Below are 25,691 nucleotides of genomic sequence, written 5' to 3'. Positions count from 1 at the left end.
TTCATTTTCCAGCAGAACTTGGCACACTGCCAAAACTGGTACCAATTGGTCTTATATAATATTCTAATTTTCTGAGACACTGATATTTGAATTTTTATTCATCAACATCATCAACAATAAAATAAATAAATGCTTAAAATAGATCACTTTGTGTGTAATACATCTATATAATCTCTGAGTTTCACATTTTGAATTGATTATTTTTTCAGATATTGATTGCTTGACCCTTAGTTAGGTCTGGACAGTAATGAGAGTGATTATGGGGGGTGTATTGTTGGTGTAATGTGACCTCACATATCTAAAGCTGTCTGAGCCTGTCCAGCCTGCCCCTCTGTCTAATAATAAACCAATACAAGGACAGGGCTATACAATCACCCATTATACCCACACAGTTTTACACCCGCAGCAGCAGGGCAGTAGAGGGCAGGGTGAAGGGTGAGTATTAACCGGATTAAAAGTTGTTTAAAATGATTTTAACAATAGTCATTTTACCTACAGATGAATCTAAACAATAACAGATTATTTATATCGAAGGCAAAGATTACAGTCATTCTTTTCTATGTTATGGTTTGCATGCCATAGATTATATATAGTATACAGTACTGTCCAAAACTTTCAAAATGTAATTTATATTATGGAATAAGTAATATGTGATTTTATTCTGTGGTGTACAAGACTATTTGTGAGCAAATAAAGTTACAGCACTGTGCTACTTGATTACTGTGCACTCAACATGTCATCTTATTATTAATTAAATCTGTAACAATTCTGTGTTTCCATTCTCATTTTAGAACTATCAGCTATCAAGAACTATCAACAATGGTAAATGTGTGTATTGTTTTATTTGATGCACATTAAGCTTTGAGGAATTAAAAATGTTTTCAAATTATTAACTCATGTTCAAGCCTTTTATTAGAATGTCACAGAAAGACAAGGAATTAATCTACAATGCAAAATATATCAAAAATAAGATGGAAAAAACTAACATTGAATGAGAATTGAAATTGGATGTACAAACGTTTGACTGGCACTAGCCTGTATGCAAATATTGCCTTTTTTTTCAATATAATCCATGCATAAAGCTGTTAACAAAGCAAACGCTGCTATTTAAACATATTATGGTCTGTTTAACACTAATCTAATTTAAACATCACTCAATGATAAGATGTGTTCAAACTTTTAACTGGTACTCTATGTTTTCTTTTTAATTTATTTCTCCAGGGCCGCAATAAAACATCTAATTCAGGTCTACACAAACACTGTGAAAAATGTTTCAACCAGCACTGCAAAGTATCTGTGGAAATCTCTACTTCCTGTGTGGTCATTTCCTGTCGTCTACAGTGCGGGGCAGCCTTTCATCTGTGTAAAGAAGATGAGCATAACCTGCTCTGTCCCAAAGTCACGGTACCCTGCCTGAATGCACAATATGGCTGCCCTATGTCCATGCCCAGACACCGGCTTGCCCAGCACCTGGAGTCGTGCCCAGCCAGCGTGGTGTGCTGTTCATTGGAGTGGAACCGGTGGCCCGTTTCTGAAACCGACTCCAATTTCTACAACAACGCCGTGCAGGAGCCCAACTGCATGGAACAGCTAGACCTGGCGATGGCTTTCCGTGATCAGAAGCTCCTGTTCAACTCTATAAAAATGAGTACGCTATTTCCTGAGCTAACCCAGCAAAGGCTTGAGGACCCAGAAAACCAGGAGCTAGATGGAGCCATTGGAGGAGTGGACTCTGGGGAATGGAAGGATAAAGTCCTAAGCGAAGATGACCTGAACCTTGATTCTGTCCCAGAGGTGCAGGAATTGACTCAAGAGGAACGACTGGCTCTGGCGAAGAGCAAAGATGTGGCTTGTCTGGAGAACTACAGCATGTGGGAGGGGATGTTCAAGAAGGAGATGGAGGGGTGCAAGCAAACCGTCAAAAATTTGGACCAAAAAAGTGACAAGAACCAAAAGAAACAATCCCAATCTGACAACAAGGACATGACGCAAGGTCCTAAAGATGCACAAGAATCCAACAGCCTTACAGAAGTGGACTTTAGCAAGACTGGCTTCGCTCCTTGGCAAGATGGAGTCCTAGAAAGACTACGCAAAGAGGTCAATGTGGCCGAGTACAACATGTACCTTGTGCATAATGGGTGCATGCTCATCAATTTTGGTCAATTGGAAGCTTGCACGCCAAAAGAGAAAGATTTCGTCTATGGGAACCTAGAACCAATCGAGGTGCAGACCATCCACGCTTTTAATGTTCCCAAAAGCTACACAGCAAAGCGGATGCATCTAAAGGATCCGTCGCATGGAGCCAAGAAGACCGACCAAAGTGTGGACACTTCTGATTTGGGGGTGTCCATTGAAGATCTTCCAAAATCAGATGAAGTTCAGACCACTCTACTGTGCTGCCTGGAGAGGGAATTGAAAGGTCACCAAATTTCCGAGACAGTTGGGATCGATGGCCTCTATGTAGACCTTGGGACACAAACCTACGACTTTCCCTCCACTCCGTTCAGTCCTGATGCATCGCTAGCCGAAATTACTGCTGAACTCAAGCCCCCAAACCTTCACTTACAGATTCAAACAGAATGCGTAACAAGAAGGCACAACAAAGCCAGCTCCGCCTTTACGTACCTCTGCTGCCACACCTTCCGACGAGACGAGTTTCCCTGGCACTTCCGGAACGTGCATTCAGATGTCCAGTCTTGTCTTACGGGGTGGTTAATCCAGCGATGTCCACTGGCCTACCTGGGCTGCACCTACAGCCAAAATCAGTTCCGTCCTTCTAAGTACCAGGCCACTGTGAGCTACGATCAAGACCTTGGCACCTTTGCCCTCCAGCCACATGTCGCAGCATCGCTATACACTGGTGTAAAGACAGAAAGCAGCGAAAGAAAGCGGCCGAGGAACCTGGATTCTCTCAGTCGGCTACCGTTTGAGATACTCCAGCACATCGCAAGATTCTTGGACAGTATGTCTCTGTGTCAGTTGTCGCTGGTGTCGCAGTTGATGAGGGAGGTGTGTGGGACTTTGCTTCAGCAGAGAGGGATGGTGTCTTTGAAGTGGGAGAAGAAGATCTACTCACATGGTGGGTCCTGCTGGAAGGCCAGGAAAAAGGTGAGATATTAGTGTGTATTCTTCGTCTCTTCTTGTCAAACCACTTGTAATGAAAGCCGATTCAACCCTACTAGTTTTCCTATAAACTCAAAGCAGTTGTGACATAGGCCTTCTAAATTCCGCAATTCTCTAATCCATGTCATCTTATCCTTAAAGTAAATGTCACATTGCCATATATTGGATGTGTTTTGAATTTTAACACCATATGAAAGTGGCCCAAATTTGATTTTTTTTTATCTGAAAATATCAGATTCAGTGTGTTTTCAATGTCATATAGATTAAAAAGGTTGTGTTTGGGAAACATGTACCTGCTTTCTGGACAAACTTACACTTGAAACCACATTAAAAAATCATGTTTACACACTTAAGCTGCAAATTAGATATGGTAATCCTTTAATTCGTGTTAATTGTGGATTGTGTTAAAAAAAATCCTGCTCATTGCAGAGAAAATACTAAAATTTTAAAATGTTATGAAATATTTGCCAGTCAAAAAAAATGGAAGCCGTTATTTATTTATTTAATTTAATTTAATTTTATGTATCTCTTCTTTTTTATATGTTCATAATAAGTGACTATATATATATATATATATATATATATATATATATATATATATATATATATATATATATATATATACTTTAAACCATGAACCAAGCCAAAGCACATCATGTGATCTGCTGATACATATATATAAATAAACACAATCCATAGTTTCCAGTCCTGTGTGCTGTGTGTGATATTTATAGCCTCCCTGCTGTCTATTACTGTGTGTTTTGTTGATGATGAGCATTCTAAAAATGACAGAGTCCTGCTGTCTGATCTCAGAGTTATCTGGGTCAGGGGTCACAGAGAGGGCATTCTTCTATGGGTCATTCTGCAGTGTGACTGCTTTTCACTGTATTCTCTCTTTCTCTCTCTCTCTCCCTCTCTCTCTCTTTTTATACTCTAAATAAAATATTAAAGATCCCATATATCACACATATAATACATTTCTCTGTATGAGATCTAGTATAGGATTGTTTATTTTTTATACACTGACATGCCAAAAGTCATGGGACAGCAGTGTCTGGCTTGAATTGTCCATGTAAACAAAGACAAGCGATGCTGGCAGAAACTCTAGCACATCCAAATTCAGTTTAGGAGACCCTGCACACATACCCCACAGGTCAGTTCAGCATTCAGTCATAGGATTCAATACTAGGTTTTTGTACCTACAATACTACACTTAACTTTACCACAGTTGTTCTTCTTGTTTGATGTAAAAAGAGACAATTCTGATTAAAAAAGTTGCGGAATTTCGGAAAATTACATAATATTTCCTCTATAGAACATTTGCAACATAATTCCTGTTTTACACTAAAATACCCCCCTATTACGTATAATATCTATACGTATAATGACATATAATATCTATACGTTTCTATACCTAATATTAAACATATACAATTTTGATATTTGTTTTGAATATTTTTTTTCATATTTGTATTTCATTTTGCAATATTTTTATTCAAATAGAATAATAGTTTTGTTAATCCTTAGAACCCTTGTGTTCTCAGCTTAATTACTCAGGAATCCCTTCACACAGCAACATAAACCATATATGATAAGAAAGGGCGGAACTTATTTTTTCTAAAAATAGCGATTACATCCCAGTGCACACCCCCAACCAATATTATTTACTTTTAGTGCTTCAAACATATTTATATGATGTTTCAAACCAAATAATATCAGTAAATGATTTAAAAGTGTCCACAGAAAAAGTGTGAAACTACCTGCACTCAATCTAAAGCTAGGCATGTGCGCACTACTTTATACAGTTTTTATTTATTTGCACATTTTTACTAAGTAGTTATTTTGTTTTTAAATTTTTTTATATATTTAAAAGTTTACGTTTTTGTATACACTTTTCTTTGTGTGTCCTAATTAAAATACTGAAAGACATAGGCTGCTCTGAGTGTCAGGTTTTTAGTAATCTACATGTATCCTAGAGGTGTGATTATTGATTATCAAGACAAAATAAATCCGCCTGATGCTCTCGCTCCATGTATTTGGTCAAAGTAATAAACAATGTAATGAACTATCATCAATATTCTTATGCTTTCAACTCATAAACAATCTAGTCTAACCATTTTTGAAAATATATATTAGGTGTGAATATATGTAAAGTCTATACATTCAAAAATAAGTAAAAAATAAAAATAAAAAGGCGCTTGGTAAAATTTTGACCAAAACACGGTCAGTTCCGGGAAAATATAACAATTCTGCTTCCTTTTACATTTTAAATGATTATATTTTTTTTGAGCAGCTGTTTGGCTTCTCGAGTAAAAGAGCTCAGTGCATGTGTCTGTCTGATATAATTACTGTGTTAAAAGACCTGAAAGGTCTGAAAGGAACTGACAAAAACGAAGAAAAAACACACCAAAACAGTCTAGGGTTGAAAGGGTTAATTACAGTGGTTTGTTTTAATCTCTGCAGACACTGTATTCAGAACTAATACAACAGTTAAAATTGTACATAACCGTTCTATAACAATCTAGAAATATCTGTAATTTATAGCAGTATATAGCAGTATAAATCACCTGCAGTAAAAGTAAATGTGCTGCATATTTAAATGCTGTTAATGTTGTTATAAACGTGTGTAGGTTATAAGAGTAATACAGGTGATCTGTGCTGCAGGTGTGGGAGTTCAGCAGTCTGTTCTCTCCGGTGGAGAAGTGGGTGATTGATGACGTGCCCTCCATGGCCGAGCACCTGAAGATCTGCCCGTACTACCAGACCCACAGCAGGACTGAGCCAGTGGCGTTACCCAGCCTGAACGAATTCACAGACAGACCTGAGAACACCCACAGTCTGCTCACTCACTTCCTCCACAGACCACACGGAACAGAACCTGAGTACTGAGCGTTGAGTGGGTGAACATGTCCTTCCCCTGGAAGACCTTTATTAACCTGTATTAGGTGTGGTTGTTTATGATTGGAGCTAAACTCTGCATGGTAGATCCCCATGGTAGACTCTCTTTTTTAAGGTAGATCTCCAGGATTAGGATCAAGTGCAAGCGAGATCTTGACCTCAGGGGTCTAATGCATACTTGTGACATTAATGAACCTTTGAGCATATTTTAATTTCTGAGTGTCTTCACTTGAATAAAAACTTGATGTCCATCAATGATCAGTTTTAATAATATGTGGTCAGTAGCAGTATCTTGATCAGAAAGTTTACTACAGCCTGGAGATGTATACTTTATGTTTTTTGTAATTTTGTGCTTGAGCATGAAGAATATAAAATATTGTATTTGTGACACTGAAGACATTTCTTAGGTCGAATGTACACTACCATTGTAATCACATTGTAAAAAAAACATAAATAAAAGTAATAAAGAATTATTGCATGCATGTATGTGTGTGTACATGTGCTAAGTAGCATATTAAATAAATGGCCTCATATATGTTCATCACCTTGTATACAGGTGATGCTTTTTGTCATTTGTAGTCAAAAATGTTTTTTTTTAATGTCTTCACTGTAAAAGCTGTAAGTGTTTTTCATAAGGACATGCTGTTTTTAATTTTTCATATTTTCCCTAAATTGTTTCTATAACTATTTTTCTAAAAATTATTGATGGCCAAAACTATGTGTAGATGCATAAAATACACAATTTAAGTGGATAAATGGCTGAATGTAATAATGAAACCGAGGCGCATCCATAAAGCAGTATTTTGGCGACATCTAGTGGCTGATCTATAACAACACACTTTATTTAGATAATAAGAAATGGAGTTATATCAAGAAGCATTAAAAAAAAGCGGTTTGATTAATAATAGTATTATTTTGTAGATGACTTCTGTCTGGTCTTCTGTTCTTATAAATACAAAACAAGTATATACATAATTCATTCATTGATTAAATAATAATAATAATAATAATAATAATAATAATAATAATAATAATAATAATAATAATAACAATAGTAATAATAATAATAATAATAATAATAATAATAATAATAATAATAATAATAATAATAATAATAATAATAAAACATGACACATAAATAACCTTATGGTATTCATACAAACTGTTCTTTAGGACTACTATAGATTTATTGTTAAAAAATATTATTTTGAACTCACTCATTATAAAAATTGCACTTTTATTATTGAGCAACATCATTGAATTACAATACATTATGTCCACATCCATGTCCACATGTTGACTCCAGCAGATACGTTTGACTTGATACATTTACATGTGTGTTAATGTCTGTATATATATATATATATATATATTATATATATATATATATATAAATACTGGTACTGATAAATACTGGTACTGATATATATATATATCAGTATCAGTACCAGCACTAGTCTAAAGTTGGACATATCTTCTCAATGTTCAATTCAATGTTTTTTTTTTTTATTATTTTGTTATGTAATTTGTTTTCTACATTGTAGATTAATATTAAAGACATGAAAACAATTAAGGGACACATATGGAATTATGTAGTAAACAAAAAAGTGTTTCCCCTCCACAATCCCCTTACCTAAACCGGATCTACTGAGATGTTGATGTGGAATGAGCTGGAGCTATTGTTTCTCCTTCAAGACACTGAGAAAACTTTTCCAGGTGACTCTTCCTCATGAAGACACTAAGATTAAAATACCAAGTATGTGTACAGCATTTTTCGCACTATAAGGAGCACTTAAAACACTTTAATTTTCCCAAAAAATATTCAGTGCGCCTTTTAATCTGGTGCGTCTTATGTATGAATTCTACCAGTCCGGTTGTAAGGAGCAGTAAAGCCACTCTGCTGAAGTACAGCACTATATGGGAGTTTCAGTTTAGTTCTCCTCAGCACTGAGACTGGAGTAGCATTAGCATTAGCTGCTAACCGCCATTTCCCTGTTCAGAGGTGAGTATTATCGGCCTGTAGCCTGCTGCCAGAACACTACGGATGCTAATGCTCTAGCCTTACTGCTGGAGAAATTCGGTAATCTAAGCTAACTTTAAATAAACATGAGAGCTTTACTCACCCTAATAAACAGTTTTCAGGAGAGAAATCTGTGTAGATTAACATCCAGCACTCGTTTGACTTTATTGCAGTTTTGTTCACTTAGCCTTAGGTTTACTTAACTTATTTAGCAGGGAGACCTACTATAAATTCCTTATAGTATCTCTTAAAATGAGTTTTATAATCCGGTGTGCCTTGAAAATTATAGTCTTGTTATTGTCTTAAAAAATGGTACTTTTATATATAAATAATAATAAAATATTATTGTAATAATATTTTGGTTTGTTTAATACGTTTTGTGTACTATAATTTCACATGTACCTGTATAACATTAATATAGTATTTAATATTAAATTTACAATGTAAAAAAAAAAATCATTAAAAGATAGAAAAAAAAACAAATTGAATGAGCTTTTGACTGGTTCTGTATATATAATGAACTGTGCCGTGTGTTCCTCCATCTCTACTGCATCTCTGGCAGGTCTGGGTTGCGCAGTTTGCCGATGACCTCGGAGAGCATGCGGTTGCATAGAGCGGCGTACGGGTTCAGTATAACAGCCTGCTGTCGGGCGAACTCGCTGCCCAGCGCCGCCGCTCTCTCAAAGTCCGCCCGGGCCTCCTCGTCTTTCTTGGCCAGCCTGAGCAGCAGCCCACGCTGCACCAGCGCCTGGCAGGCCGAGCGCCCCGTGCCCTCGCTCAGGGAGATAGCCCGCTCCAAGTCCTCGATGGCACCTGAGGCAGATTGCCCAGCTGGTTAGACACAGAATTTACATGCAAAACAACACACAAAGCAAGCGATCTGATTGGATAACACTCATTAAAACATCGGGTCTTATTTCTCAATTTTTGCCTTTGCTTAAATGGAATCAATTAAAATATTGCTGCAAATACATTATACAGTGGTGTGAAAAAATGTGTTTCACCTTTTCTTTTTGTGAATGTTTGTTACTCTTAAATGTTTCAGATCATCAAACTAATTTGCACATATACATTAAACATTAAAATACATATACAATAATTATTAAGTGAAATGGGTAAATAGTACATTTTTAAACTGTATGTGTGTGTGAGATCTCAAACTTTTCTATTAGCATAGCTGCCATTTAGCTATTTCATTTAGCTAATCCTATGCTAAAAACTCATTCATGTTACTGGAGTCAGTAGTGTCCACAGGTTTATTGATTTATTAGTGTTAATTTTAGTTATTGTAATACTACTCACCTTTTTAAGTTTCACAGTTAAAATTGCTGAAGTTTAGATTTACCTTTTTAAAAAAGCCAAATATGTTTGTTTATACAATTACATGCACAAATTTCAGGTTCGGGTCTTCTTTAAAGATAAAAATAGCTTTGCATATTTTAGAAAAATACAATGTGCATGCATATATAGTGATTTTATTTTTTGTCATAAATATCAATTACTCAAACGTGCAGTTAATAATTTCTTTAAAATAAAGACTTTTCTGAGAGACTTGCTTTTTAACATGCTTTTTAAATATCACGAGTTAAAGTAACAGGACTAAGAAAAATGTAACCATCTTAAGCTTAGAAACCTTGTAAAAATGAAGTAAAGCTGCCTTTTGTTAAAGTTTGACCAGTACATGTTTTGAATAGTTAAATATGTGTTATCAAATTCCGAGTTGAAAAAAAAAGATATGAAGTTTAAGAGTTACAACAAGCAGAAGGCACCCATTTGGTGGAATGGCCCTTTTACATCACTACATGATTCCTTGTGTGTTTCTTCATAGTCTGGATGACTTCAGAATAATTTACAGTAGTTTAATATAGGAAATAAAAAAAGAAAATAAAAACATTGAATGAGAGAGTGTGTCCAAACTTTTGGCATTGTATATCACCGGTACAAAACATGCTAACATGGTACACCAATAGAAGTCAATAGAATGTAAAGTGGGTCTATCATCTTCCCCCTGCAATATAACAAAATATCCAGGTGTTCACTCTTTAGGCTCCCTACCTGTAGTGTCCCCCTGCAGGCGTTTGGCCTGGGCCCGGTTGTTGTAGGCCGAGGCTCTGGAGGGCAGGATCTGAACCGCCTGGTTAAAATGACTCAGTGCTGTCTGTAGGTCTCCAGCCTCTGCAGCAGAAACGCCCCTCAGCTCCAGATCCTTCACCTGCTGCAGCAGAACCGGGTCGAAGGAAGAGTCTGCAGAACCGGAGAGACAGAACACGCCACTGACAGATAGATAAACACATGCAGGGATCTGTACGGATGATGGAGCTGCCATCGTTACAATACTTAATACAGGCCTGTTCTGTCAGGGGAGACGCCCCACCTGCAGTCATTATTCAGACACACTTTCAGCAGAACCTCATCACAGTTCAGGAAACTGTCAAAATATTCGCAGTGAATCATCAGACTGCAGTCATTTGTGCTCTGACTGTCATTAACTGTGTCAGCGCTCTCAGCAGCTAAACCCTTAATCATCACCATAAACCCTTAATCATCGCAGAGCACTGTGAATTCATAAATTCAACAAAATATCATCAAAAAATTCATTGGTGAACGTAAAAGGTAGACCTGACCAACTGCAGCAACAACAGATCATACTGTGTCATCACTGTATGATGCAGATTTTTCCGGTTAGCCTCAATAATAAGTGTTTTTCTTAAGTCTACACAACTGTTCAGTGCCAATACTTTGATGCCCCTTCATATTGTGCATGTGGTAATGCTCTTACTTTCACTATTAAATATATCCCTGAGTTCTAGTTCTGGTGTTGATTTCTACAATTTGATTCATCAAATGTTTAAGTGTCAAAAAGTGTCAATTAGATGGTGATGGTGGGCTTTAATAGTGTAGACCTGCAGTCTCTGTAGTCTATACCCTATCTATATACCCTTGTCTATATATGTTCTGTCCTTTAAAGGTTGCAGTCCCTGAATTGCTATAGCACACAGCTATAGGCTAATGTTTAGTATATAACCTTTTCTATACCTGTTCTATACAGTCATTAATTAGCATTAAAAGTAATTTTAAATGTATTTTAAAATACAATAAAAGTAGGAAAAAATAATACAAGCAAACAAAAAGTAGGTTACTAAACATAAAAATGAAAAAAAGAAAAAAAAAATCAACCATCACCATTTTTTAAGCAATTAACAAATTTCAATAAACACTAGCAAATTTATTGAATATTGTTAACATTTAGTACTCAGTTAACTATTGGCAAATTAACTACTGTAAGAAATAGGGACGTGCACCCTGGAAGAGCCTCAATAAATGAATACAAATAAATACAATTACATTTTCATGTATGGAATTTAGCATATGCTCTTACCTAGAGCAACTTCCAAAAAGTGCTTAGTCATTCACTCAAATATCCAAAGCAAAAAAGGAGTGCAAAAAAGCTGAATATTTCCCTTTATATTAAAACGTACCATTATCCGTGAGTTCCTCCTCCTGATTTAATCCAGGCACATCTCCGAATGGGGTGTTGGGGTTGAAGATGGCCTGCAGAACCGCTCGGTCCTGTGCTGATGCCATGACACCGGTACTGACTGGACTCAGAGAAGATAACTAATCACAGAGACATGTATTATAAAAGTAGAGCTTACTGGGACGTACTGGGAAAGCGGTGTTCTCTCCTAATGTCTTCCAGAACTCCACACCAACCAATCAGAGCAGGGGGAGGAGTGGGAGGACTTTGAGATCCGTGTGGGAAGTGGAGAACATCTGTATTTGTTTAACTCTTCAAAGCTGCAATCTACAGAAACGCTGCACTGCATATTCTGTAGATTTTACCCAAACAAGCAAACAGCAAATAAGGCATATATACAGCTCTTAAAAATTAAGAGACCACTTCAGTTTTTTTTGCTGTTTATAGGTATATGTTTGAGTAAAATAAACATTGTTGTTTTATTCTATAATCTACGGACAACATTTCTCCCAAATTCCAAATAAAAATATTGTTACTTAGAGCACTCATTTGCAGAAAATGAGAAATGACTGAAATACAAAAGATGCAGAGCAAATAATGCAAAGAAGACAAGTTCATATTCATAAAGTTTTAAGAGTTCAGAAATCAATATTTGGTGGAATAACCCTTTTTTTATCACAGTTTTCATGCATCTTGGCATGTTCTCCTCCACCAGTCTTACACAGTGCTTTTAGATAACTTTATGCCACCCCTGGTGCAAAAATGGTTTTTATGGCTTGTGATCATCCATCTTCCTCTTAATTTGGTAAAATCAAAGAAACTAATAATTTTTAGTGGTCTCTTATTTTTTTCAGAGCTGTATTATTATATAGTAGAGCAATTACACTGCAATTACAGCTGTAAGTCTTTTGGGATTTGTCTCTACGAGTTTTCTGCATCTAGAAACTGAGATGTTTGTCCATTCTTCTTTATAAAATAGCTCAAGCTCAGCCAGTTTGGATGGAGAGCGTCTGTGAACAGCAGGTTTCATGTCTTGCCACAGACACTCAATGGGATTAAGGTCAAACAGCAAATCTTATGTCTTTCTTTTAACGGTTTTCTTCTTGCCACTCTTACATAAAGGCCAGATTTGTGGAAAGAATGACTTATAGCTGTCCTGCGGACAGATTCTCCCACCTGACCTGTTTTCTGATTTCTGCAGCTCCTCCAGAGTGACCATGGGCTTTATGGCTGAGTTGACCATAACATTCTATTAAAAATATAACAGTTAATGCAAGATCTGTTAAATGCTATTTTATTTTTATTGAGCATTAGTGGCTGTCTTTAGTAGTGTCTTATAGTAATTCCAGTGGCATGGCAAGAATTACATTTTCATCTTAGTTGGGCTGCCCATTACACCTGTCCTATTGATTATGATTTTGACTTATTATACATTTTATGGACATAACCTGACAGACTCAGACTCAGTGTATAAACAACTGCAGTGACATTAAATAATGCAGGTGACTTTCCAGTAATTTTACATACTTCATATGTAATTAATATATATTTGTCATATTTTATTGATTCTGTGCCCACAGCACATGACTAATGATGAATAAGGATATCCCTGCCTCTGGAGAAAAGTCTTATAAAGAACGAGTCAGCAAAATGTCCTAATGTCAATGCAAAAATATTTCCATTAGGAAAATAACACACCCAATGGCATCGTCTCCCTCAAAACAGAATTTCTTCTCTTTCGATTTATTTTCCTTTTTACAGTACAATCTCTGGGGATACACATTATACACCGCATATTATTATGCTTTCACATCTAGCTTGTTTGGTCCAAATCAAAATTGATGCCATGAAGGTAATGCGAACGTAATATCGCAAGGAACAGCAACAGGAGCTCCTCAGAAAAAAGTGCTGTTCTCATTTTTCTCTAGGCAGGACAGCATGGGACAAACGATCGACTCTACAGAGCTGAGCTACAGTTACTCCAGTGTATTAGCTTGTTATGCTAACTGGCTAGCGTTAGTTCTAAACAGCACTCTGCAGTCATCTTAGTATTAAGGACCTTTTCTGAAACCCACTTCAGATCAATACAGAGTTTTTTCCTGTTAACCAAACTCCACAGTCACTCAGCTGAGTCAGAGTTACAGCACTAAGCCTGTCTGACTCTCTTACACATCATACTCCTTACCCATGATTCCTTGCTTCCTCACAGAGCGCAGGGTCGAGCAGATGAGTCCCCGGTCGGCGTGTGATACACTGATGATTACAAATGAACAGAGAACAGGAATCACCTCCTCCTGCCCTGCCAACACCGACGTGCCCAACATCTGCATACCGCGCACGCATACATTAGCATACATTTACATTATAACACCTATTAAATCGAATCACTTATTCAAAGTAGGCCAGTTTCCCTCCATTACTGCTGCAGACCCTGCATAAACTTTACAGAGCTGGACTCTGCGCAACTGATAAGGTTATAAAGAACAGAATTGCATTACAGTAGAATATATGATAGCTACTGTATAATATTTTATTAGGATTATAAACTCATACATAAATGTGTATACCGTACAATATTCTTACATGCATTTTTATAGTTTGCCAAATGCATGGCAAAATATTCACGGTCAAATCAACATACTAATGTTATTTATATTAAATATAATCTCAAATGCATAAATATAAAAAATGTATGTTTTTTTAAGATGTACTTTTTTTCTAGGAGGACGCTGCTCACAGGACGCTGCTCACAAGAAGCTGCCTACAGGACGCTGCCCACAGGATGCTGCCCACATAACACTGCCCACAAAATGCTGCCCACAGGACACTGCTCACAGAGCGCTGCTCACAGGACACTGCTCACAGAACACTGCTCAGAGATTGCTCCTCACAGGACGCTGCTCACAGGACACTGCTCACAGAACACTGCTCAGAGAGTGCTGCTTACAGGATGCTGCTCACAGGACACTGCCCACAAAACGCTGCCCAGAGGACGCTGCTCACATGAAGCTGCCCACAGGACACTGCCCACAGGACGCTGCTCACAGAATGCTGCCCATAAAACGATGCCCACAGGATGCTGTCCACATGACACTGCCCACAGGATGCTGTCCAGAGGACGATGCCCACAGGATGCTGCCCAGAGGACGATGCCCCCAGGACACTGCCCACAAGACACTGCCCAAGGACACTGCTCACAGGACTGTTGGTAATTATTTTAAGTCCAGAACTTATCATTTACATTCAACTAGTTGCTTTTAATAAACATGCAGTTTGCTGAAATATCAACAACATAAAATCTAATTAAAGTGTCACCATACACTTTTAGTCAAGCATCCTAAAATAAAATAAAAGATTAAACTTTTAACATAAGCAATATTTATTTGAAATGAAATAAACAAAAAGAATGAAAGTCTGGATTTAAAATTGGGATTAAATTCATTGTTATGCATTACTTTGTACATTTTGTGCCAGTTATATTAAAACTGACTGATATTTTTGTTTCACATAATATAACATATTAATACCTGATAAGCACACACATGTCCAAACAGAACTTAAAGATTCTATCTCTCTCTCTCTCTCTCCCTCTCTCTCATACACTAAAATTATCATAATAATAATAATCACAGAAAACCTCACATCGACATAAAGAGGATTGCTTTATTTGGTTATTGGACAAGATTCTTAATGTCTTACATAGTTACTCAGATAAAAAAAAGTTATACGTACGTGTGCTTATATTCTTCTATATTTTTTGCACATTCAGGGAAAGCATGACATTGTTTTTGGATGAAACAAAACTTAAAAAAAAGAACAAATAAATGCTACAAATAAATGTCGGGTTTATCATCAAGGACTGTTGGGAACAGGTAGTACCTCAAAACTGCAGAAAAAGAAGCTGCAGATGAAACATTTCTATCAGTCAGCTATTTTTCCTTATAATAACTTCAGCAAAGACACAGTACAACTTTTTGCAGAGATATGCAGTAATACATTTACATCAAACTGTCTGTCAAACAATCAATATTTCTTATGTTTAACCCTCATCCCTTTTAACCCTTATTTCTACCAGAAATAATGTTTTTTTTTACATATACTAATTTGTGTGCATGCAGTTATATTAATATAAGTTATTTTGGTAAAATCTATTTATATTTATATAACATATATTTTAATGTATTCTACATATTGGACAGCTGGACTGTACTTCTGGACCAATATCACCATATTCCCATGACTTTTGGCATAACACACACACACACACACACACACACACACACACACATAGACCAACAAGTCAAGGGAACGATAGCTTGGAAACAAAACACCAACACCAGGCAATTGCTTGGGAATACCCACACCTATATATGTTGTGAGGTGTTATCTTGTGAGTGAGGTTGAATACTGGTCTGTGTGCTAATGGTAAGTCGATGTGAATTATGGGAGTTAAAGTCTTATAGTGGATAGAGCAGATGGATGGAACTTTCTGTGTCTAAAGATGTGCACATGTCCTACAGGTCAGTGTCAGAGGTCTTTAGCTTCTATGGGATGTGTCTTTTGGCATGTCATATTGAAATTGTTTGTCTTTATGAGAGAACAGCAGGTACCTCACTGCCTGTGCATTTCTTTTTTATTGTAAGCCAATAGAAAACTAATAAATCATCAATTTAGCTTATTGTGAAAACTGATGGAGGACAACACATTTCTTTATTCCAAATAATTCCTATATATTGGAAAACTTGTCTAAGTATCAGGCTTAGGCTGATGAACTGCACATGGCAATAAAAAAAATATGCTGTCCAGCTTTAGGACAATAATGACCAATTTTAATCCCCATTTAAGCTGCACTTAATATGTAAAGCAGCTTAAATGAGGACAAGACAACAATCACGACAGCAAAAAAAAAAAAGCATACTATCTAACTAAATTGATAAATAAATACATAAATAAATATATAAGTCCACCTCCTTATGAATCAAGCATTAACATGCTGCAGTGCTGCTGCCCAATAACTTTTTTAAGTATTAGCTTTTGTGAAATAACTCTCATAATCAGAGCAGAAACAATTCAATATCACCCAGTTAAGATAACCATTACTGTTTAATGGAGCATTTCATTGTGTCTTCCCCTGAACTTATAATTAGCTTAACCTGAATTCAATCCAACATTAAAGTCACTGGATACTTTATACTCATCAGAGTTCAAATGAGGAAAGCTTTTTTCCCTCAGCACAGAATCAGTCCTGTTCAGTACAATAAACGTTACATATATTGACACTAGAGCTACAAACTATATTTGATAATATTCAATTAATTACTTGAATTAGATTTTACAAAATCATACATTGGTTATTAATTTTTAGAAACTACTATCAAGTTCCTGATAGGAGTGCACAATATTGACAAAAAATGTGATGTGTAATACTACTGTTAAATATTTTGATACTGGTAGGAATCATGACAAATTATTATAATTAATTCAACTGAATTGAATTACTTTAAGTTTTTTTTCTAACTAAGTAATTCTGTGTACAGTGTGAAAATTGTGACAAGGTATTTCTGTCTAATATTTGATTTTATACACATTGATTTTATTTCATTTTTATAGAGGTTTTATTTTTGATTTAGGTACCGTAATTTCAATAACAATTAAAAAAATTACATAAAAAAAACGAGCACAGTTTGTCTGTGTTTTTTTTTTCACTGCATTGCAAGTGTCTAAGTGATTCTGTGTCTTTTCTAGTCTATCTCTGTATTTTTATCTTTTCCTTTTACTTTCTGATTTTCTAGCCATGTGCTTTCTTGCACGTGGCTCTGTGTTCTTCTTGTCTCGGACCCCGTTTTCAGTGTTCATTTGTAACTCTGCCACCTCGTTACCTGCCCCCAGGTGTTTCCTGTTTCCTGTCTTCTTCCGTAAGTATAGCCCCTTTTGTGTTTTTGTGTTCCCTTATTGGTTTTTGTGTGTTCAGTACTATAAACGTTACATATATTAACACTAGAAATACAAAATATATTTGATAATATTTAATTAATAACTTGAATTAGATTTTACAATATCGTACATTGGTTATTAATTTTTAGAAACTACTTTTAAGATCCTGATAGAGGTGCACAATATTGACCAAAAAATGTGTTCTCCTTGTCTCTGCCCACTTTTTCAGTGTTCATTTGTAACTCGGCCCCCTCGTTACCTTCCCCAAGGTGTTTCCTGTTTCCTGTCTACTTCCGTAAATGTAGCCCCTTTGTTTTTGTGTTCCCTTGTCGGTTTTTGTGAATTGTATGTCTGTTTAGGTTACTTGTTTCATGTGCTCAGTATTTGCTTATTTCTTGTTTTGTTAGTTAGTCCTGATTATTTTTCCTGTTTTTTTTTGTTTGTGTTTATTTTGGTTTCTCACATTAATAAAAACTCGCACTAAGGTCTGCCTCTGCATCCTTCCTGCTTAACCTGACACAAGTATCGGATAGGGACTCGGTATCGACAGATACTCAAAATCAAATGGCTCAGACTTGGGGGCAAAACAAAAAAAATATTTATTTATTTTTCTGTATATGGATGGATCATGAATTAAAATGGTCAATATGAAGTATAAACAAAATGTTAAACACAGGCTTCCAGTGCAAAAAACATCTATTACATATTTTAATATTTCAATAAAGAGTTTTCTTTTGTGGTTGCATTAGAGACTTGAACGTAACTGAGGTCTGAAATGGTTAATTCCAGTAATTTTATATGTATAATGCTGAGTTCCTCTGTAACCTGGGTAACATGTTTCCCAGTGCAGCAGTTGTCTAGTTGGCCATGTGAGGGAGCTCTGTAATAAGCTAACCGCACTGTCCCTGCTCTGGACCACAGCAGAGGATCTTCCGGAGTCAGTATGCAGAGCACTGCTGTAAGAGAGGTGGGCGGAGTCTATAGTACAGCACTCTGAGGGGCGGGTAAAAATGCTGAACTCTGCATTGTTATTAAAACTTAATAATCAGAGCAGATCTATTTTAAATCCCTCTATGTCAGGATAGATCCAGCCCACACAGTCATTACACACACACACACACACACACACACTGTACAGTTCTGTTCTGCTGCTTTGCAGGGAATCTCATTATAGTGAAGCAAAATGACAGATTTTCACATTCCAACTTCAGTTTTATGGCTTTTCTAAACTTTACTTATTTGGTATTTACTCAAATTATATAATGCTCAAGCTAAAAGTATTAATTTATGTCTTTAACTCTTTTTAAAATTCTACATTTTGCTTCAATTACAGGAATCCTCAGTGTTTTTCCTGGCATTTTTTTTATATGCAGCTCTGAAAATAATATAAAAAATGAAAGTTTCTGAATCAGTTGCTCTGATTTTGCTATTTATAGGTTTATGTTTGAGTAAAATGAACACTGTTGTTTTGTTCTAACTACGAACAACATTTCTCCCAAATTGCAAATAAAAAAATAGTCATTTAGAGCATTTATTTTCAGAAAATGAGAAAAGGCTGAAATTACAAAAAAAAAAAAAAAAGATGCAGAGCTTAATATTCAGAAATCAATATTCTATATTTGGTGGAATAACCCTGTTTTTAATCACAGTTTTCATGCAGATCTTGGCATGTTCTCCTCCACCAGTCTTACACACTGCTTTTGGATAACTTTATGCCACTTCTGGTACAAAAACTCAAGCAATTCAGCTTGGTTTGATGGTTTAAGATAAACCATCTTCCTCTTGATTATATTCCAGAGGTTTAAAATGAGGTAAAATCAAAGGAACTCAGAATTTGTAAGTGGTCTCACTTACAAACATAGTTTTTCATAAGAGCTTTTTTTTTTTTTTTTTTTGCAATTTTCAGTCTAATAATTTTAGTTGCTGAATATTCAGTGCATACCTACTTACAATACAATGCAGATAACACACTAAAGTTTTTATGACAATATTATACAGAGTGCCCACAGACAAAATGAGGGATTTGTAAAGCCGATGTGTGGCCAGCATCATTATGAATACAAAATCGTTTTTATATCCTATCTAATATATGCACATCCACTCTGTCAGGGGAGACGCTAACCCCACAATCATTATACACACATTATATAGAGTGTCTTTGCTGATGCTGATTTACACAGCGCTTCCTCATATTTCAGGAAACTGTAAACCCCTATTCTGCGCTATATTAGATCTGTTATATTAAATGACAGTGCCGAGAGGATCTCTGACAGACTTTTAACAATGATATAGTGATATGGGGTTTATCTTTCATAAGCCCCATCTTTTTCGTCTGTTGAGTCCGAGTCTCCCGGTTATTCTTATGTAAATCAGTGCTATTTGTCTCACAACTGCACTGTCCACACTCAGCAAAAAAAATATATATATAGTAAATTCTATATAGTACTTTTTTGCTGGAAAATCCATTATCTCAGTAAAATATTCCTGAGTCTCCAATAACTCAAAATGAAATTATTTATCATTCCACAAATACACTCGTCTTCAAAAAAATAAAATAAATTTGCACCAAGAAGGAAGTTATCAGGGACAATAAAAAAAAATACTAATAATAATATTCATTGAGCTACACATATAGAAAGAATGTGTAATGCAGGTGTTATGCTGCAACAAGCCAGAAGTCTCAGCATGGAGTCGTAGAGGTTCCTAATGGAGTCCTGTGTGAAAATTAAAAGCTGATGCTCTTACCTAGAGTGACTAACAAGGTTATTCCTATTACAGAGGTGAGCTAATGTGGTGTCTTGCCCAGGGACTCTTATTAGTGTACAATAAGGTCTCCTACATGGTAGCTCACTGGCAGACAGTGGTGTTATCCACAGCACCACAGCAACCATACATTTCCTGCAGATTTTGGGGTTGGGTATGTTAAGAGTGTTGATAGCATGTACAAATAGCATTACTCACATTTTCATTCAGGGATGGGTCTGGTGATGCAGCTGGCCATGGCATAGTATCTGTATCTTCAAGGCAAAGTCTTGAGACAGCAGCGGTGGTATTTGGATGAGCATTGTCCTGTTGGAATATTACACAGGAGTATGGGTTTAGATAAGATAGGACCACTGGTTGCAGGACCCTATTAACACAACATTGTTATAATATTGCAATATTGCAATGCACACAACATTATGGGTGACAAACAAGAGTTCAAAAGAGGACAAACTGTTGGTGCACATCTTGCTGGCAGTCTTTGTGATGTATCAAGAGCCACGGTATCAATGATAATGTCAGCATACCACCAAGAAGGACCAACCACATCCAACAGGATTAACTGTGGACTCAAGAGGAAGCTGTCTGAAAGGGATGTTCGGGTGCTAACCCGGATTGTATCCAAAAAAAAACATAAAACCACAGCTGCCCAACTCAAGGCAGAATTCAATGTTCACCTCAACTCTCCTGTTTCCACCAGAACTGTCCGTCGGGACAATAAATTAAACCAGGTTTGCATTTCATTGTCCAACCCCTGTATCTGTAGAGCCTACAATAGCATTATCTGGGCTAACACACTGACAGCACTGTACCGTACAATGGCAGCGGGTAAACATCACCTGTGGTTCTGTAATTCCGTAACTGAACTGACCTTAAATAATTGCTATCATTTGTCGAATTAAAAAGCTGGACTGCTTAGGACTGGAACCATATTGTCTTCAGCGACAAATCAAATCAAAAGGGTAAGTTTGGAATCTGACAATGGTCAAGTTTCAGTATGGATGCCTTATGGTGAAGGCTTCAATCCTGCCTTTTCTGTGGAAGAACGTACTTCCACAGCTGCTGGTCATCCTGGCATTTTTCAGCAGGATAATGCTCGCCCACACACAACAAGAAAGCAACACTTCCTTGGTCCGCCCATTTACCAGATTTATCACTAATCAAGCATTCATGGGAACAACTGGGATTCTAGCTTTAGCAAGTCCAGGAGTCCAGGGTCTACATTAGGGTGACCAAACGTCCGTATTTCCCGTGACATGTCCGTATTTCACGTCCTGTCCTGGGCAACCCGTTTTTTTTTTCAAATTTTTTTTTTTTTTTCCCCCAATGAACTGATCCCTTTATTCTAGTATTTCCATCACTCTCACATTCACACAGACATCATGAAGCTTTATTACATTCTATGACTATCAACTTCTCTCTGTTTCATGCAGACAAAATGTCATATAGTATTATAAAGTTTAGGCTGAACCTTGCAGGAAATACTTACTGCATGCCACCTTAACTGTATGCACTCTTCCACAGATCTCTGTACTATAAAAACAGTGCTATAGTTGATATAGACGAGTGGGGTCAGTAGCAGTTGTGATGCAGTTGTTGTGGCCAGAGCTACTGTATACTTTAGGGTGACCATATTTTGATTTGGGTAAACCAGGACACCTGGGAGCGGGGGGGGGGGATGAGTCGCTAAATGACGTCAACACCTAATTTGCATAATACATGTTTTTAAATCTATAAAGGATTAAGGTTGTGGGAGTGAAAAAAGAAAAGTGTGTAAAAAACATCCTAAATATGTTAGAAATGTTACAAATGAACAAGCGTGAACAGAGCATGTGTTCGTCTCAGAGTCGCCAAAAGTCTCCAATAACACCACAAAAACTTGCTAGATTTGTCGGTAGTCGCTTTTTTTTTTTTTTTACAAAAAAGGTCGCTAAAGGGGCTGAAAATTGGCAAAATATAGCGATATGACAGCACTGACTGACAGTCACACTGTCTACATTCTGATTAAGAACAGGGCTGCTCTCACTGACGCGACTCAGGGATTATGTCACACACAGCGCCGTGCCCTAGTGCCTGTAAATTTAATGGTCCAACGAAGGTAATTTAAAAACCAGGACATTTCCTCACTTTTTGAAAAAAAAAAAACACGGGACGCCCGGGACAGGACGTGAAATATGGACATGCCCCGGGAAATACGGACGTCACCCTAGTATACTTATCTCTATATTTATCTGTCTATACTGTATAATATCATCTATGTTTTCTGGTGTAGGTAACTGACATAGCTGTCATGTACTGTATAACTGCAATGAGTAAACATCACCCGCAGTTCTGTGATTCCGTAACTGAACTGACCTTTTGTAATTGCTATAATTTGTTGAAATAAGAAAGCTGGACTACTTAGGACTGGAACCATATCGCCTTTAGTGACAAATCAAGGGTCTGTTTGGAATCAGTTTCAGTAAGGAGGCCTTATGGTTAAGGCTTCAATTCTGTCTTTGCTATGGATTGAAACACTACCCCAATTGCTGGTCTGGGGAGCATAGGAGCTTATAGCGGCAATATAAGCTAAGATAAACCTTGTATATATACAGATGATGCAACTGAAGACAGATAAAAACAGATAAAGATGAATAGCGAATTCCATCAGCATGAACATACTTCTGTGAACTATACAACTTCCTGTGTAGTGAAATCACATCCTGTATGCCAGCCACAATGAAAAAAAAACAACAAAAAGCGCTACTAGGTGGCAGGAAAATGCTATGCCATAGGCTGTAACAGCACACCCACACACAGCAAGAGATTCCCGACAATTGTCAGCTTCGGCAATGTACAAGTGTACAGACCCAGCTGCAACGTCTGTTGGTAAATGTGCTGCAGGATGCCATATAGAACCTGTATGCCACCATATCCAATGTTACTAATCTTGCATCCAGGCTAGGGGTGTCACTTTAACTGTGGGTACTCTTCCACAGAACCCTAAGCTATAAAAAAAAAATACTATAATTGATATAGATGAGTGGGATCAGTAGCCAAGTGATGCTGTTGTAGTGGGAAGAGCCACTGTATCCTTATCTGTATATTTATCTGTAATAGCATCTACGTTTTCTGGTGTAGCAAGCTGACAGTTCTGTATTGTGCTGTATAATGGTAGTGAGTAAACATCACCCACAGTTCTGTAATTCCATAACTGAACTGACCTTCAGAAATTGCTGTAATTTGCCGTATTTCTGATTGTACGTCTCGACTGCTCACTCACTCAGTTGCTGAGAAATGGCGGAAAACTTAGAGAAGACATTGTTCTCCAGTACACTTGTAATTTCCCAGGAAATCCATATCAACCACCGCCGAGCAACAAACGCCGTGTTAGCTCAATAAATGAACGCTACGCGCTTGCTGTGAAGTGTACGGCTGTATCTGTTTGAGCGAGTGCATGCGGTCCCAGCGTGACTGTAAGATGGCGTGATGGTGTGTGTGTGTATTCGGGCTGCGTTGTTTGTTGCCTGCGGTGTAGTCTGAATGTGAGCATTAGCAGCAAGCTATTACTGCAAATGTCAGTGCATCAGCAGCACTCTACCTGATTATGTCAATACCAGCTGACATCTGCGCTGTTCACAGATAATAAAGCCAGAGCCGCGGTGTGCAGCGGCACACGACTGCAGGGCAAGAGGGAAATTAAAAGGAAATAACCGAGTGTTGACCTTGGAGACAGGTATCAGCCAAAGAGGTCTTTCACCAGCCGAGCCGGGTGAGATATTCCTCATTGTTTTGTATTGTTAGCATGTGAACGACCCCCGCCCCCACTGCTGACAGTGTCCCTGCACAGGTGACATTTAAAAGCTATTGACTGGAGGAGTGTGTGTGTGTGTGTGGGGCGGGGGGTGGGGGGTGAATATGGAGACCTGTGGACAGCGCTTCTCATTAATCGTGTCACTGTTATGGTACCGGCCAGGCCTGTCTGACTTTTAGTGGCAGCTCTGGGGGGAATAGAGTCAAAGGAGCGATTTTTGGCAACAATTTGTCAAGGCTAGAGGGGAACACCACTGATTTAGTGTAGGTTCTGCCCTCTTTTGGACATTCAATATTGGTGGAACTGTGTGGTAGGAGGTCTCCTACCTGGTAGGTAAGTAGTTATGTAAATAATAATGGAAAATCCCAAATAAAAAAATAATAATTCTAAATAATATTTGATTGCAAACAGTACAAACCCCTTGATCAACTTAATTTTATTTATTAATATGCATCCATTCCTGCATTTCAGTCCTGCTCCACATTCCAAACAAAGTAAAGACGGTGGCAATTTTATCAAGAAAAGAAACGAATTAAGAGAGCACTTCAGTTTCTGAATGTTGCTCTGATTAAGCTATTTATAGGTATATGTTTGAGTAAAATTACCATTGTTGTTTTATTCTATAAACTACGGACAATACTTCTTAAAATATTGTCATTTAGAGCATTTAATTTTAATTTAATTTTAATAATGCATATTCATAAAGTTTTAAGAGTCTATTTGGTGAAATAACCCTGTTTTTTTATCACAGTTTTCATGTATCTTGGCATGTTCTCCTCCACCAGTCTTACACACTGCTTTTCGATAACTTTATGCCACTCCTGGTGCAAAAATTCAAGCAGCTTGGTTCAGCTTGGTTTGATGGTTTCTGATCATCCATCTTTCTCTTAATTATATTTCAGAGGTTTTCAAAAAGAAAATTCATAATTTTTAAGTGGTCTCTTATTTTTTTGCAAAGCTGTATATGTGTATAGTTTGGAAAAAATGGATGCCAACATAGCAACTTTACAGCTGAAACATAAATAAAAAAACATCTGAACTTTAATTTTTTTGGAGTGATGGGGGGAGTGAGTGCCATCTACCCACCCAGAGAGAGAGCAAAGCCAATTGTACACTCTTTGACTCTGACTGCTGATGGCAAGCTGCATGACTGGGATTCGAATCAGCGATCTCCTGTAAGGATTTGATTTTTACAGGAACAAGACTGCATTTGGTAAGGTCAGGATGTTGAATGATCACCACCCTACCTCGTCCCCAACTTCTCTTCTCATCCTATCCAAAATGGTTGTTATGTATGTCGCTGTTACTACATACTGTATGAGTTAATATATAAGCTTTTCACAATCATTACAAGGTATTTTGTATGTTATATGATATAATGCATTACAAATGCATCCGTTATGCTCTATGAGTACATAATTTATAGGAAGTGATAACCAATGATTTCTTGAGCCGCAACAGTGGTATGTAATATTAAATACTGTTGCTATAAAAAAAGATATGCATTGACATTTATTTTTTTGTAATTAGTTATCCTCTTCCCACAGGCTCTCGAGTGGCTGCCACGTCTGACATTTAATCTACTTTTCCTTATTAAAGTTGTGATACCTCACTGATGTTGTTGCTGTCAGGTACAAAAGAGACCTGACGCACTCGCAGACAGGCTTTAAAATAACAAGCTC

The 25,691-nt window shown here is 37.1% G+C and overlaps 2 protein-coding genes across 3 annotated transcripts; one reads left to right on the top strand and one right to left on the bottom strand.

Moving 5' to 3' along the window:
* Positions 1-283: 283 nt before the first annotated feature.
* On the top strand, positions 284-6,436 carry LOC103024981 (F-box only protein 40). 2 transcript variants are annotated; one of them, XM_049483737.1, is made up of 4 exons: positions 284-435; positions 792-828; positions 1,222-3,108; positions 5,788-6,436. In XM_049483737.1, exons 2-4 carry the CDS (start codon positions 820-822, stop codon positions 6,010-6,012), a joined length of 2,121 nt encoding a protein of 706 aa, XP_049339694.1. In that variant the 5' UTR covers positions 284-435; positions 792-819; the 3' UTR covers positions 6,013-6,436. The 2 variants fall into 2 exon arrangements, with proteins under 2 accessions (XP_049339694.1, XP_007231150.4); XM_007231088.4 differs by having other exon boundaries at positions 351-435; positions 792-822.
* Positions 6,437-7,241: 805 nt separating this feature from the next.
* On the bottom strand, positions 7,242-11,727 carry ttc36 (tetratricopeptide repeat domain 36). The gene is made up of 3 exons (XM_007231086.4): positions 11,521-11,727; positions 10,097-10,285; positions 7,242-8,854 (listed from the first exon to the last, which is right to left on the bottom strand). The coding sequence occupies exons 1-3, from the start codon at positions 11,624-11,626 to the stop codon at positions 8,586-8,588; spliced, it is 564 nt and encodes a 187-aa protein (XP_007231148.3). The 5' UTR covers positions 11,627-11,727; the 3' UTR covers positions 7,242-8,585.
* Between the last annotated feature and the right edge of the window lie 13,964 nt (positions 11,728-25,691).

The sequence above is a fragment of the Astyanax mexicanus genome, chromosome 9 (assembly GCF_023375975.1).
Source record: "Astyanax mexicanus isolate ESR-SI-001 chromosome 9, AstMex3_surface, whole genome shotgun sequence".
Lineage (NCBI taxonomy): Eukaryota > Metazoa > Chordata > Actinopteri > Characiformes > Acestrorhamphidae > Astyanax > Astyanax mexicanus.
This window is presented reverse-complemented; position numbering and strand designations above follow the sequence as displayed.

What these genes read in the sequence shown, in the direction of transcription:
- LOC103024981 (XM_049483737.1), top strand. An exon ending in GCTGGAAGGCCAGGAAAAAG is followed by an intron (nt 3,109 to 5,787) that starts GTGAGATATTAG and finishes TCTGTGCTGCAG; the next exon opens with GTGTGGGAGTTCAGCAGTCT.
- ttc36 (XM_007231086.4), bottom strand. Translation starts at nt 11,626, where the DNA reads ATGGCATCAGCACAGGACCGAGCGGTTCTGCAGGCCATCTTCAACCCC. An exon ending in GGAGGAACTCACGGATAATG is followed by an intron (nt 10,286 to 11,520) that starts GTACGTTTTAAT and finishes CCGGTTCTGCAG; the next exon opens with ACTCTTCCTTCGACCCGGTT. An exon ending in CCTGCAGGGGGACACTACAG is followed by an intron (nt 8,855 to 10,096) that starts GTAGGGAGCCTA and finishes AATCTGCCTCAG; the next exon opens with GTGCCATCGAGGACTTGGAG.